The sequence below is a fragment of the Triturus cristatus genome, chromosome 11 (genome assembly GCF_964204655.1).
Source record: "Triturus cristatus chromosome 11, aTriCri1.1, whole genome shotgun sequence".
NCBI classification, from domain to species: Eukaryota; Metazoa; Chordata; class Amphibia; order Caudata; family Salamandridae; genus Triturus; species Triturus cristatus.
Window position 1 is genome coordinate 28,736,818 of NC_140594.1, and position 16,324 is coordinate 28,753,141.

At 44.8% G+C, this 16,324-nt stretch overlaps 1 protein-coding gene across 8 annotated transcripts in view; it reads right to left on the minus strand.

Annotated features, from left to right (window-relative positions):
* Positions 1-16,324, minus strand: part of RIMBP2 (RIMS binding protein 2) — a 1,529,140-nt gene that overhangs the window by 97,549 nt on the left and 1,415,267 nt on the right. For all 8 annotated transcript variants that reach the window (XM_085633657.1, XM_085633660.1, XM_085633661.1 and 5 more), the window contains one exon: positions 2,438-2,541. In XM_085633657.1, coding sequence (XP_085489783.1) covers positions 2,438-2,541 — 104 coding nt within the window. The remainder of the gene's footprint in view (positions 1-2,437; positions 2,542-16,324) is intronic.

A 16,324-nucleotide genomic window follows, 5' to 3' on the forward strand; every position in this document is an offset into this window, starting at 1 on the left:
AAAGCATTAAATACTTTCTTTCACACAGACAATCGCTCAAGTATTACAGGACACATTGACTTTCTGCAACAACCTCTTGAAAGACATTGCTTACACCGCATCAAGACAAAGATACCCCTGGGCACCCAGACAACAAACTCTTTACCCAGAGATGACTCTACAGCCGACACATGTTTTCAAAGTTATGTATTTTTGTACACACCCTACTTAGCCAGGGTGCTCTTGAGACCCTCTGGAACTAGACGTACACCTTATCTCGTAAATCCTGCTTCTAATTCTTGTAACGCATGCGCAGAGACCTCTCTCACCTCACATACATTTACACCGAACCACACGCTAGTATCCCTCACGCACTACACACAGCACTCCTACATAATACCTGGTATCAACACTTGACTGCGTAGTCACACAAACTATGAACAAGTCATGTTATATATGTTCATTGATACCCCGTGCAGTCGGTGCAGACAGGCGTTACCTATCTCAGTAGATAGCCCCTGAAAGAGCAAAATGCCTTGTACATCTGTGCCTATGTAGCATCAGGGTGAAAATCCAACCCCATAGAGTAGAACCCCGCAGGGCACTAGTAAACATCACCCGGTATGAAACCAACTCCACTGCACTGTATCTCTTCACCGAGCCTAGTGACATCCAATCGAGGTAGACAGGATGCACAGAAAGGGCAAGAAGAGGCTCCTGGAGGTAGAAAGACCACTGCACCAGTGCACAAATACCTCAGCTCCTGCCTCTGTCTACAGTCCCAGGGTGACCCTTAACATCTTTGGGGCCACCTTCTTTAATGACAAATGTACCCTGGACATGGAATTCCAGTGCAGGGCTGCTCATCTATATCACACAGGGGGAAATGAGTCCTGTGGGAGGGGGTCCAATGCCAGCTTAGACACCCCATGGCAGGAAATCTGGGATGCGGAGATTAATAGGTACACATAGTTGGAGGAGAAGGGGCAACCCCTAATTATACGGAAAATTACATTGTTCTCTTTATGTTTCAGATGCAGAGGAACCTTACTGTTGGGTAATAATGAGGGCTGCAACATGATATTATGCGGTCCGGACCCGCAATGGGACACCTCCATCCTGATGGACACATACTGGCAGTGTGGTGAGCATGCTACACCCAGCTCATCTGCGGATGGCGGAGCCTTTGCGCCCCTGTGACCATACACACCCCAACCCTGGTCATCCATGGAGAAGATCTTTCTGAGTTGTCTCAACATCCGTTACAGAACAAAACAACTCTGTTGCATGATGCTCGAAGGAAAAGAACTGCTGATTATTTTGGCCGGGCTCAGTGTAAGGACAATACAGAAGAATTATGGGCCAGATGTATCAACATTGTGGATCGGACCTGCCTTATATATATTAGTGATTGGACAAGTGATTTGTCTGAATGAACCCTCTGTAAGAAGTGTACTTTAAACAATGGGTAATCTTGTCCATCAGTCAGGCCTTCTACCTCCCACATCACTGGCCATTGGTGACCTCCTTGGAGTCTTCTGCCTTTGACACCGGTAAATAGTGCCCTCGATTCACCTCTTATCATACTAGTGCATAGTAATCTCATTAGAGCCTTCGAGGTGTAAATGCAGTGTTCAGTAGTAGCCCCACTAGAGCCTTCTACATCCTATGGCTCTGACCAGACCTGGCCACTCGAAACCACTGTCCTCCTGCAGTGCTGCTCTGTACTAACCTTTAGTTGTTCCATTGATGCCTGTAGTCGGTAACATAAGCACTGCTTGAACTTTTGTACCCGATGAGTCTGAAAGCTGCCTTCCCAGAGTAGGCGTGGCTTTCCACTGAGAATGCAAGAGTAAGTCACATGTACTCACTAAAAGCTCTTTGTGAATTAGGCTTCTAAGAGTTAAGAAATCAGAGAAAGCCTTGAAAATAATCTCCGGTCATGAAAAGTGATACTCCTAGGTTTTTTAGGTCTTCAGTGGTACCTCCGGGCAGCCACTTCCAGGACTGCACCAATGAACTAATCTGCAACTTTTGAGTCCAGATGTACAATATTTGGGAAATGTTACCTATTTACCAAAATATTCCTAGAGTGAAGTCAGAATAACAAATTAAGCTATTTTAATGGAATGCTGTATGTTCCTCAGGTAATTTAGAGATATAAATACATTTATTAAATAAGCATGTTCTAGGACAGGAGTTTCGATATGAAATTAGCATTCCCAGTTCAACGCGATATCTGCTGACTAGTGGGCAAAACTGAAGGCAACGACTGATATGGGCGCCATCTTGAATTGGTCTTAACCTGCTTCCTTGAAAATAGTTTTCTTAATAAAACAAGTTAAAACATAAGAGAGTTTAAAACAATGGGATTTATAAGAACTGTTTCTTGTAAACTAATGTGTTGGACATCAGTGTATACAACACACTGCAGAATAAATGGCTTTTTAATGGCTACCTCTACGTCGACGTTGGGGGAGCTCTCTCTGGGGTCGTAATCATAGAGCGCGACCATCCTTCTCGTTGACACCGAATGTTGCCTTCCACTCCTCCTGTTTCGCTCTGTTTCAGTGACAAAGATGGAGATATGACAATAATTAGAGTTTATTCAAGTAAAGGTATTGTGTTATATGTAAGACTTTGTCTTAGGTAGTCAATGTATTGTCATGAAGAGACTTGATACATGTAAAACGAACAGATGATCACAAAAATTATAAAAATTGTTTGTAAACTGCAAATCCCAGAAATGGCTTGTCTTAATTAGGTTGAATGTGAGATCTTATACATGCATCTAATATCAAACGCATTAATTGTTTTGTGCATTGAAAAGATGTGTTCCCCATGAAACTCGACACATCAGCATCTCCTTATGGAAGGAATTCACCTTAGAATCATCCCCGCCCCTTCCTCTAGCCCTCCTCTTAACTCTCCACAGTGTCACGTGAATTATGCCAATATCATTGACCACTTGTGTCAACAACATTGAATATTATGTACTGTTTGTACATGTTGCTTTTTTTTGTTTTCATGAAAAAACAATAAAAAAAGTGTGGAGAATTTACAGATACACAGTTTTTCCTGTTCCATGATTCTAGGATGAAAACTATTTGCATAAGGGTTGGGACGAGGTTCCTGTGCGGCTGTTACATTTCATGAACAACATATATATCTTATCCTGTGGCATGCACCGGATACAGGCAGCCAACACCTTCACAACTGAGACTCCTTTGTTTAAAGAAAGTCATGAGTTGTGTTGTATTTGACTTGTGGGTATCCCACCGCTCAACCAGTGGTGTTGCCTTAAGACATCTTACTCCTGCATCTGGGCAAAACAGTGGGTTGTAGGTCACAGGTTTGTACAAGTACCACCGTCCTCATTTTAGCAAACCTTTCATTGGCTCTACAGGTGGAGCTGTTAAACATTTTGAGGTTCAATGTTTTGAAAGGCCATCCTTCCACCAGATTAGTTAAGTGAACTACTTCCTTGGCAGATCCACAAAATGTTTCTTCAGCAGCAGGGCGTAATGGGCGCCACTGGGAGCTGTTCAGTGCCAGCCTTAAAGTCACAATATGTAGGCAGAAGTAATGCAGAGTTATATATGGAGCCACGTGCAATGGTGATATACGATCGAGCAAGCTCTTCAGCCTTCGAACCCTTGTGATCCTGGTGGCGACGGATGGCCCATCACTGACCCCAATTCCGACTGACGATTGTGCCAATGGAAGCCTCAACTCAGCTCTTCATGCAACCTGTGCCTCCAAGGCCACCCTAAAATTATCCATGAGAGGGAGGCTTGATTAAGATACAGAACTGAGCCTCTCCCAGAGTCGCTTTGTGGAGAACCAGCCCAAAAGTAGAAGGGACACAAATAAGAGGTGTAAGGATAGATCCTCCTCCGAGATGCCTCCAACTTTGGCGCCCATTTCAAAACAGATAGGCTTTACCCTTCCTGGTGCCTACGCTGACCAGATTGAAACATTCCAACGAGCCTTGTCACTCCAAGCTCCAGTGCCTACTCTCTCAACTGCTAGTGCTTTGCCAAGGGTCTAGTTCCTGGCTTCTGTGGTGTCATTGCCTGTCACTGTGTCTCTGCCGAATCCATCGCAGAACCAGGACGTGTCCAGGTTACTAAGGATATGAAGTCTGGTAGCGTCATCATCCTCGTCTCTATCTCAAAGAACTGAGGATGAGGCGAAGTATAAGACACAGCATTATCCGATGGAAACTGGATTCACAGAAACAAAGACGGTTAACGTATGGCTCTGGCACTGATGCAGTCCAAACACCTTGTCATATTTCCCATAATTAGAGTGAAAAAAATGAGGGGGACAATTTACGTCCACATACTGATTTGGGTACAACTTTGTTAGCCAACTTTGCAAAACGCTAGCGGCCAAGCCATCATGCCAAGGTGGAACTCTCAGTAGTCTCTGTAGCTGCAAATGTTATTTGCACCAATCAAGTGCCCAGCAGTAGCCCTTTCAACCTTACGGAGGTAGGGGATGTGACGTAGGCATCCCAGCACTCCTAACACCATCACTTCTCTCTACGTTTCCTTTCTTGCCTGATCATAAGACACCAGTCTCCGCTTTCTTTCTCCAATGATGGAGATTTACGTTCGACGGATAGGCCCTTCCGTTAACATCTGTAGGTTGTTCTCTGCATATCTAGTTTTCCCCAACTCCCCTATTTGAATATTTTGATGAAGACGATGTCTTTTCTTTTTTGTTATTGGGTAGCAAAGAGATTATTCCTCCACTGGAGACTGCGAAGGGGTGCTATTCCAGGTACTTTCTGACCCCAAACAAGGGATGACAACATAGTCCTATCTTGGATTTGAGATTCGTAAATAAATCCCTGAAAAGGGAGGAATTCATGATAGTTGTCATACATCAGATAATATATTTCAAATGTAAGGCTGGCTAGTCTCATTGGCTCTGACAGCTCATTGACACTGTTCCCATCGTGCCTATGTGCAGACAAAACTTGAGGCTTGTGTTAGGGCGTCAAATTTTGAAACCCATATTGCCCATCTCCGAATCTCTAACGCAATATTCAATTCTTGGCTCTGCCATTCAGCCTAGCTTCCGTCTCTCTGGTCCTCACAAAGTTGATGGCATTGGTAGTCGCTCACTTACATCATCAGGATTATTAAATCTGGCCATAATTAGATGAGGCCTAATCTCTTCAATTTCCATTGAGATACTTTGCCAGTATGATCACCTTTCACAGAATCTCAGGTTCACAACAATTCGAAAATGATCTCCGTCTCCAACATAGTCGAATCAGGCTACAGGAGTCAGGTTAGACACTTGCCACCAATCTTCCGATGTACAGGTTGTCCAGTGTTCAAGTCATGCTGTCAAAGTTTTCAGAATACACTTCAGACAGCCACATCTGTGTTGAGGTTTCTCGGTCTGATGCAGTCCTCCGTCTTTCTAATATCCCCAGTTCAGCTGCACAAAATCCTGGCAGTGGACACTGTGACAGTGGAACCAATTTTACGATCTCTTGCAGAACAACATCAACCTTATACCACTTCTGATTATGTCTTTGAAGTGGTGGATATCCCCAATATATCTCAAGTAGGAACCACTCTCAGTGGCCTCAAATGATGGGGTCACGTGCATCATTTCAAGCTTGGGGAGCATCCATGGACATGTCTGCAGCAGACTCTGTTGTTGCATCAATAACACTGCTGCCATTCCAGTCATTTGAAGCTGAGAGCAGTTTGATCGGTATTTAAAGTCTTTCTTTGTCCCTAGCATAGCGGGCAACTTAAGATCCTTACCAACAACACAGCAGCCGTGTTCTACTAGAAGCAGGAGCGGGTCCAAGCAATGTGCTTACACGCGGTAGAGCACAGGGACGGAGTCCTAGGCAAAGAACCTGGTCTGTCAACAGCTCTGGTGGACGGAAGGAGAATCCCAAAGGGCTCTTTCTCAAAAGGTTGTCCTTGGTGAGCCACAAGAGGGAGAGCCCTCATGATCGTTTGCAGATCAGATTTTCAAAGCCATTGCCCCTTAGATGTGGGGTTCCTCAGGGCTCTATTTAACGTTTATATGAGCTCTTTGGCAGAAATAGTAATACCCTTTGGTATTCAGATCATCACGTATTCTGATGACACTCAGCTAGTGGTGTCGCTCAGTCAAGAGGACAACTCAGTCCCAGGCCTGGCACTTTGCTTGGAAAAGGTCTCAAGGTGGATGGACAATTCCTACCTGAAACTTAATGGAGCAAAGACAGAACTGATGCTCCTGGGTAATCATTCCGCACGGAGAATAGCCTCCTCCTGGCCTAATTGTCTTGGCCCTCCCCCCTCTCCCAAAGCCCAAATCAAGAGTCTTGGTGTATGGGTAGACCACAATTTAGACTTTAAAGAGCAAGCACGCAAGGTAGCAGCCTGCTGCTATGGATTATTAAGAATGCTTAGAAAGATCCTCCCCCTGCTTCCGTTTCCTGCTAGAAGAGTATTAGTACAGGCATTCATCTTATCTCGCCTTGACTACGCTAATGGTCTTTATCTAGGAGCCCCCCTTTCTACTATTAAAAAATTGCTGATCATGCAGAATTGTGCAGCGCGGCTACTCACTAATTCTTCAAAATGTACTTCGGTCAAACCCTCGCTGACTGCGCTCCACTGGTTGCCGATCCATGAAAGAGTTCATTTCAAGGCGATGTGTATCACTCACAAGGCCTTAGCAGGAAAAGGACCTCCCATTTTCAGATCCCTCATTTAATCTTATCGCCCTTCCAGGTCACTTAGATCTGACAATAAGCAGTTAGCAGCAGTCCCTATAGTAAAGAAAGCACTAAGCGGCGGTCGCCGCTTCACGTACAATCCTGCTAAACTGTGGAACAACTTACCTTTGTGGATTCATTGTGAACCAAATTACCTTACTTTTCGCAAGCTTTTAAAGACCTTCCTATTTCTGTAAATCCTTCAATCTCGGAGTGGTGTGCACTAGCGCTGGGATGCCTCCGGGTAGCCATGCGCTCTAGAAATGTCTTTTCATTCATCTGCTAGAGGTGGATCTGTCTGTGCCTTCCTAGAAGATGTTGACCACCTTTAGTTCCAGGGAGTTTCCGATAGGGGATGCCCTGATGTTGCCATGGAAATTTTGACTTCACTAATGCATTCCTTTTTTCTTTAAGTGCAAGGGGAATTCCAGAACATATGTTTTCACAGCGCTCGAGTGATTATGATAAGCTCTGGATTCCAGACCTGCTGCAGCCTATCAGACCCCTGGCTGTTTCTCTGAGAGACAGAGTTTTTTATCCAGACATGAAGTCCTCCAGTCTGTACGCTTAGAACGTGAGTGGTCCTCTCTTACTGCTTATGACTTTCCATCTGACATTTGTGATGGTCTTTTGGCCACTAGACGCCCATTGTGCCTGGGCTGTTTCTCTAGGCATGTGAATGGTGCTCCCCTCTGGCGTTGCAGTGAAGCATTAGATCTTTTTCGAGCATTCACAACTCACATCCTGCAGTTAATAGTTTTGCGTGCGCAGAATGACCTTAATACGAGCCCTGTCAACCAGTATCTAGATGTCATCTCGCTTGTATTATTCCCCTGATAGGTTTTCTGCTTAAGGTGCTACAATGATTCCAGAAGGGACTCCAGAATCGTTGTCCTATTCAAGGTGCCTTACACGACCTTAATCTTGTCTCATCCTTCTTGAGGGTCAACCATTGTAGATCCATCAGCGATAGTTGACCCAACAAATGCTTAAAGTTTCTTACTAGGAAAACTCTGATTTTGTTGGTCATATTAAATGAGTGAATTACAAGCCCTTTTGACATCTCCTTTTGCTATCTTTTCTAAGAATCACACTGTTCAGATCCTTTCTTTTTACGAACTGTAGCGTTGAAGTTTCATACATTTCAAAAGATATCTGCAATTATTTCCCCGGCCTCATTTTTCTCAGACGATTGACAAGTTCAGAGGTTTCATCTTTGGAGAACTCTCAGCCAGGACGCAGCCTTTCAGACCAGAAGACAACATTTCATTACTTAAGAACGTTTTAGTCAGTAAGAAAGCAAACTCACGTTTGATGTTCATGACTCTACTATGAGCTATCAGGCAATAGGGATGGCAGCTAATTCTCCTCTCAAAAGGAGTTCAGATCCAAGAACTCCCTTGCAGCTACAGGGGCTTCTATTCATTCATTTGTCTCAATCCATCTCAGCTCGGTGATGTAGGTCTCTGCTCTGTTACTCAATAATTGTGGCTGCTTTACTTTAGTGTTCTTTTCTTTGGCTCTGTCCTGCCAGAGGTGGAAACATAGATAGAAAGATTAAGTTACTTACCCTATATGCATCTGTTCTTGGCATGTAGTGCTGTAGATACACATGCTTTGCATACGTCTGCCATTGGGTGTTGGGTTCGGGTGATTACAAATTGTTATTGTTCCAAGAAGTTTTCTTTGAGTCACAAGGCTGTGTGACTCCTCTTGGTAATACTTCGCTCGGCTAGATCTGATGAGTTTCCTGTGGGGACGCTAACATGCTATCCTGTGGGCGGTGCAGCGACAGCCTTGGGAGAGAAAGCCGTCAGCTGCGCTTTCCTCTATGTTTATCGTGACCGTTCTATAGTCTGAGGGGGCCAGCCTGACTGACTGCTTTGCATCATCCTGCACTATCCTCCATCAAGGGCAGTGAACCCGCAAAGCCGACTCCAGAGGTACGGTGACAGTGTGCGGAGGCAGTAGCAGGCAGAGCTGCGGCACCGGATCAGGTGGGTGTGGCTTGCAAGTTGGTGAAAAGCCGCACTCGCTGTTCTCACTCCCGCCCCCCGCCTTGGGCTGCCTGCACATACTGCAGGTCTTCTGTCTATGCTGTGCTCCCTCTCCTACCACCCGCCTCTTGCTGCAGTTAGCAACAAGCCTACCCCACGCCCTCAAGCATTGTGGGGGGTGGCAGGACAACGGGACGGCCGGATGGCATACTGGGACGGCTGAGTGGAGCAGTAAAATCCAGAGCCCACGTCCAAGAGCAGGGCCAATCAAAGGAAAAGCAGTACAGACCATCAATTGAAAGCATTGCGCAGGCACCGGCAGTCGTCCAAGCAGGGGTCCTCACAAAACCAGTACAAAATCCTTGTACCAGACAGGACCTGGTGGTTTGATCACACCTGCACTATAGCAGTATCAACGCTGCCCCAGACCAGGCCAGATGGCCCGCTTAGATGGTAAAATAACTTCATTGTGTGGTTCAGCAAGATGGCACCCAAAAAGAAGGACCGCTCACTCACGATCCCTGAAGAAACGGTCAGCCGGCAATCGCCAATAAATGGATCACAAGGAGTACAATTCTGCCAGCGAGCCCTAAGCAGACCCTCCAATCCGCCCCGCAAAGGGGATCAATCGTGCACTTTCTTCTAAATAGAGGCAACTCCTGCACCACCCAGGGCACTGTTCAGGGCTGTCAAATGGAGGAATCTCAGGATGAACCACCTCCTGGTTCCGACAAGTGCATTTTACAGGAAACTAGTAGCACAAGTGCGAGTAGAAACCCCCCCCACTGCCTGCATACCACCAAAAGAGGACTATTTTCAAGTCCGGTAAGCTGTAGTGAGCAGGAAATGGATGACTTTCTTCTTATCACCAGGTCCCATATCGGCGACATTATACCCTTATCCAAATAAAAGGTGCTCGACTCCTCACTCGACAGGAAATATGAGGCAGCATCGACAAAAGTGGAACACGCTCCAGTGACAGTGGCACAAATCCACTGGACCAAATGTCATGACCAAGAAGCTCAGAATACCGAGAACACCAAGCCTCCTCCATCAGCCTCAGAGAGAAGATGCGAGCTTGGCTGGATCCGAAGCAGGAAGGCACTCCATCAACACATCTATAAAGGATTGGGAGAACATCGTAGAGGACCTCCAATTGAAGCTGGGAAACCCTCAGCATCAACGTCCATGCATCAAAGTGCCATCATTGTAGGAAGCAAACGCCACCCAAAAGACATACCTGAAGGCAAACGGGCTTCCCTAAGGCCTTAGAAGCAAGGAAAAGAGGGGGCCTACCAGCTGAGGGACCGTCGGTTACAGCTCTAAGGTCAGCCTTATGAAAGAAACTGTAGGAACACAAAAAGGAACATACAGAAAGGGAATGGCTCAAAGTGCTCTCTCTGTTGAAGGAAAAGAACCCCTCCGGCTGAGGAGGCACATCAATCAGTTGAGCAGTCGAGGGGCACCGGGAGAAAACAGAGTGGCTGAGCATGATTGGTCAAATCACGTAACGGAACTATGCTTGTACGCTCCCTCCAACAAAGGTAGCTATGGAAGCGATGAGCTGTAAGGAGGGGCAGAGCCGGCTAAATAATATAGACCTCCAAGATTCGAATGTCCCGTTTGACAATGGTCCTATATATCAGAACTCCTGGGAAGAGGAGCATTGCAGGTCGCCAGGTTTGATCAATTCCGACACGGTTACCACGACCTTCAAGAAAATGAGAAACGATGGAGCTCCAGGGCCAATGGGTTACCTGCACCTGTATTTAAATAGCACCAGATTTCTGGGCAGCAATGCTAACCCCGCTCTTTAACAACATCCTTTCTACAGCTAGGACACCAGATTCTTGGGGGGGCTCTATACTTGTCACCATCTTTAAAAAAGGCGACCGTTTGAAGCCATCAAACTACAGGCTAATTGCCCTTCTCAATCTTGAAGCAAAGGGCTTGTCTCCTCTTGAAGGATCTGGAGTCTCGGGCGCAAGAAAAGGGCATTATCTCCTTCTATCAGTCAGGCTTTAGGTCACAGTCGTCGACTTTGGATAACATCCTGGTGTTAGCTCATTTATCAACCCAGGTGGTGAAGAAGACAAGTCTTCCATTGTTCTGCTGTTTCATCAATTACTGCACAGCTTTTGACAAAGGGGATCACAGAAGGTTGTGGTGGAAATTAGACAACTGGGGATTTCCATCTAAGCTACTGAACGTGATAAGATCCCTATATGAGGATACCTGGGTGCAGGTCCAAACAAGCTCCTGCACAGTGACCCCCAAAATTGCCACAAACCACAGGCTTAAACAGGGCTGTGTGTTGGAGCCCATCCTCTTCAATTTGTACACCACAGACCTGGGGGCTGCTCTGCAAGGCACCACCTTAGTAGCGCCTAGGCAGGGAAGTGTAAGTCTGTCGGTACTAAAATATGCTGATGATACAGCAATAATGGATCACGCCAAAGTGGGCCTCCAAAGAGCCCTACACGCGTTGGATCGCTTTAATAAGGCTAACTCCCTGACAGTCAACCAGGGGAAGACCAAGGTAATCGTCTTCGGGAGATACCACCTCAAAAGGCAATCACAATGGCTCCTGGGTGATCTGCTAATTGGCACAGTGGCTTCCTACAACTATCTTGGGGTCTGGCTCTCAGAACGGACCAATGTGAACATCCATTTGAAACATCTGACCTCCAAGGCCAACAATGTCACGCACCTGCTAAAGAACTGAGCCAACACCTGCTAAGTCCTTCGGCTGGACCAAGACTGACTGTTCTAAAAGCAAAACTGCTTCCAGCTATCAGTTACGGTCACTTGGCCTTCCCTGGGTCGTTCGATGCTTTTTAAAATTGAGTCCAAGCCAAAGCATACAAATCAGTGCTGCTTATCCCGAGGACAGCCAGGAAATCAAGGCTGAGATTAGAGCTTGGCCTCCAGAGGCTGGATCTGACTTGCCACGGGGACCTTATAAAGCTATACCTAAGGATTTTGAGGGCTCCAGCAGACTCCTTAAGATATCAATTGAGATCCGCCTTCGAGGAGGTGGGGTCAGTCTGGCATGCCCGTCTGGGAAGTGCTATTAACACACTGAAGACAGAGGCAGCAAGCCTACGGCTTTTGGAAATTCCACTTAATCCCTGGAAGAAAGCAGTAAATAAACAAGTCTGTTAAATATCCTTTGCTCAAGACATTAAGGTCCTTCGCTCAAGTCCTAACCTAGAGCCACTGAACAAATCATACATGCCGGGAAAAGCCCAACCCTACCTAAGCGAGGCCCTGACACCGCAAGCCCGAAGTAAAATACTTTTTTTGAGACTTACAATGTTATGTATCGCTGATTTTAATCTGGCATGGGCACGTAAGGGGGAAAATACAGAATGTAGGCTGTAATCTTTCCCGAAGGAATCCTGGCTGCACCTCCTGTACTGTTGCCCCAAACTGAATATTGAACATCGGCGCCTCCTTCGCCGGATCTGCATTGATAATGGAGCAAAGACCTGCAAAGAAGCCTCAGCCTTATGTTTTTCCAAATCAGAGACAATGAATTTAGCAAGATTGGGAAAATTCACGCACCTGATCAGGATTGCCCTAAAGGACTCGCAGGAATTCAATCACGCTCCTGAAACTGACACGCCAAATCTCCCTGAAACAAGCAGGCTGGTCCCCTACAGGCACAGAGGAGTGCCGTCCTTTTAATCAGAACTATTAAGTCCAAGTAGTTTTTTAAAAATGTTGTAACAATTTGTTTTAATCAAAAATTAATTTCAGGTAACACTAGGGACTTTTAACGTGCCTAAGGGTAAACGGCTGAGCACAAAAGCCAGAATATGGATGGGTAGGGAAGGGTGCTGGGGGCATGAGGGAGGAACTGCCTAGTTCAATTATTATTTTATTTTTTTAACAGCGTTTTTGCCTTTATTGTAACAATTTTAATTAATCGAACAGTTAATAAAATTATTTAAATTCATACTGCGCATGGTCATCAACACCATCTTCTGATTGTTTTGCCGTGGGTAGGTGAGAATGTAAGCATGCCGTATATGTAAGCTATAGATGTCCATGCGTAAATATGAACTAAAGTGTGTGAACTGCAACCTACACAAGAATTATTGGGGAGGAGGGTTGGTGCATGTGAATCTACAGCACTACATGCCACGGAACAGATGCCTACAGGGTAAGTAGCATAATCCTTTCGAGGCATGTGTGCTGTAGATACACAAGCTTTGCATAGACTGTTAAGCAGTCCCTCTCCCTAAGTAGTGGTTAACTTTTGGGGGTAGCAGTTGTCTGAAAAAGAGTTTTAAGTACTGCCTGACCAACATTGTCTTGTTATGCAAATACATCCACACAATAATGTTGTATAAAGGTGTGTGGAGGAGACCATGTTGCTGCTTTAAATATATCACAATAGGAATGTTCCCCAAGAAAGGCATGGAAGCTCCAATCTTTCTAGTGGAGGGGGCTTTTGGGGGGAACAGGTACAAGTGGTTTAGCTTTGATATAACAAGTTTGAATGCATTTAACTATCAATCTTGAAATGTCTGATTTAGATATTGCCTTTCCCATACAAGGAGGTGCAAAGGCAAAAAAGAATTGCTTTGTCTTCTGAATGATTTAGTTCTGTCAATGTAGTACACTAGTGCCCTTTTGACAACTGAATTGTGTAATGCCATTTCTGCAACTGTGTTTGGTTGTGGAAATAAGTATGTCAATGGATTGATTGAAATGAAAATTGGAAACCACCTTTGGTAGGAATTGTGGGTTAGTTCTAAGCACTACTCTGTCACGATGTATTTGAAAGAAAGGCTCTTCAAGAGTTAATTCCCATATTTCACTGACCCTTTAAGAGAAGTAATACCGATTAAAAATGCAACTTTCCATGAAAGGTACTGAAATTGACAAGAGTGTAGTGGTTCAAGAGGTGGACCCATTAGTCTTGTTAGGAAAATGTTTAAGTTCCTTGCTGGAGCAGGTGAAGTCTAGGAGGAATTATTATTTTAAGTCCTTCCATAAAGGCTTTGATGACTGGTATTTTAAACACAGATATGTCTTGTCTATTCTGCAGATTGCATAGAAGTGTCTGCTAACCCTGCATTTTGTAAATGCCACAGGTAAAAAATGATTGTTTGTACTTTTGCATGAAGAGTATTGATGTCTTGTTTGTGGCAGAACATAACAAAACGTTTTCATGCTGCTGCAAAACATTACCTTGTAGTAGGTTTACGAGCCTCTTCAAGAATGTTCATTCTTGAGGGAAATTTATGTATCGAAATTCTAAGACTTCGGGAGCCAATTTGCAAGATTCATTTATTTGGGATTAGGATGTCTTAGTGTTCGTTGTTCTGAGTGAGAAGGTCCGGGTTAAGGGGAAACTTCCTGTGTGGGACTAGAGATAGTTCTAGGAGTGTTGAGAACCACGGTTGTCGAGCCCATGTTGGAGCTATTAATATCATAACGAGAGATGTGTGTCTGAGTTTCCTGACCACGTATGGAAATATCCCTGACCAGTTGATTCATAAAGCATTGCCTTTGGATTGATGGTGTGGATACCTGCTTGCGAAGTGTGGGCATTTTGTGTTTTCTTTTGTTGCAAATAGGTCTATTTCTGGAAACCCCCATTTGTGAAAGTATGGTTGAAGAACCTTGGGGTGAATTTCACATTCATGGACTTGTTGTTGCTTTCTGTCAGAAAGTCGTCAATTTGATTGCTTGTCCCTGGGACATGTTCTGCCAGCAAGTGAATGTTGTGGTGTATTAGTAACCTCCATATTTTCTGTACCAGGTGGGCAGGTGAGATAATTGGAGAGAGCCCTCCCCCTTTGTAAATAATACATAGTTGTCATATTGTCTGTTCGATTGAGGACAACTTTGTGTTGTAGGTGAGGTAGTAATGCTTTGATTGCTAGATGAGCAGCTTGCAGCTCTAGGTGACTGAGATGGAGGTTCTTGTGTTCCCTGAATAGTGAGGTAGTTGAGATGTGCTCCCCAACCTGTTAGGGATGCATCTGTTCTTGGAATTATATGGGGAACTGGGTCCTGAAATGGCCGCCCCTTGGATAGATTTTGTGAATTCCACCATTGCAGAGAATAATGTGTGTGGTTGTCTGCCAACACTAGATTGTGAAGCTGACCCAGTGATTGAGCCCATTGTTGAGAGGGACATTGTTGTAGAGGTCTCATATTCAGCCTGGCATGTGGGACTATGTGAATACAGGATGCCATCATGCCCATACGTCTGAGAAATGTTTTGGCAGGAATGTGACTTCCTGTTTCAAACTGTTGAATTAATATTACTATGTTGTGTAGTAGCGGCTCGTAGTAGTTGAGACTTTTGTAGGTTGATGGTAAACGCTAGTTGATGTAGCAAATTTGGGGTTCGTTGAGTGTTTTGGTTGCAAAGATTGAAGTGGTTTGCTTTGATTAGCCAGTTGTCTAGATATGGGAAGACATGAATATTTTGTCTGTGCAGTTGTGCTGCTACCACTGCTAGACACTTTGTGAATACTCTTTGTGCAGTGGTAATCTCAGAGGGAAGAACTTCGAACTGATAATGTTTCCCTTGAAACAGAAATCTGAGGTCTTTCCTGTATGCAGGATGAATTGGTATATGGAAATAGGCGTCTTTTAGATCTAAAGCGGCCATGAAGTCCACTTTTTGTTATAACGGATTGATCTCTTGGAGAGTGACCATATGGAAGTGTTTTAATAGGATATAATGATTTAATGGTCTGAGATCGAGAATGGGCCGTAGGGATCCTTCTTTTTTATGGATGATAAAGTATAGGGCCCTGAAATTGCTGTGGAACTGTTTCTATTGCTCCATATTGTAACAGAGCTGTTATCTCTTGTTGCAGAAGGATTTGAAGTTGTGTAGCTAGTTTGTGTTCGCCAGGTGAGATATTTGGAGGAGTTATAAGCTCCAGACTATATCCATGTTGGATAATGTCCAAGATCCATTAGTCTGTTGTGATTGAGTTTCAATTGTTGAGAAACTGTTGAAGATGACCCCGGCAGGTGTTAGGCGTTCTGGGGGATTGGTAAGTAAGTCATTGCTTGTTATTGGCATTTGAGGAATGGGTATTGTTTTCTCTGCATCCTCTTTTCAAATTATTTCCTCTATAAGAACCTCTGTAGAAGGTTCTAGATGTAGAGGTTTGTCCCTGGTTGTTGTATTGTGATACAGAGGTATCTATGGTAGTTGTTTTTGCACCTTGTTGTAATTGGGCCTTCGAAAAGGACCATGGTCCTTGTTAGTTTGAAGAGCTCCCGTTGAATTTCCTACCTCAGTGTCCTCCTTTCTTTTTTCAAGGGCTGGGTCCACTTGAGGTCCAAAAAGATGTTATTTATCAAACAGGAGATTTGGTATGGCCTGCTGCACTTCAGGCTTAAATCCTGACACACTTAACCATAAGTGCCCACGTAATAGGATACTCGTGTTTATACCCCTAGCAGTGGTGTCGGCTGGATTCAGGGCACATTTAATAGAATTGTTGGTAATAAGTTCACCTTAATTTACTATTTCTTGACCCCTTTTTATAGGCTTCCCTGGGAGGTGTTGGAGGAGCCATTCCCTTTCGTCCCAGCGGCCCGGTCATTCCTTGCTAACAAGGCT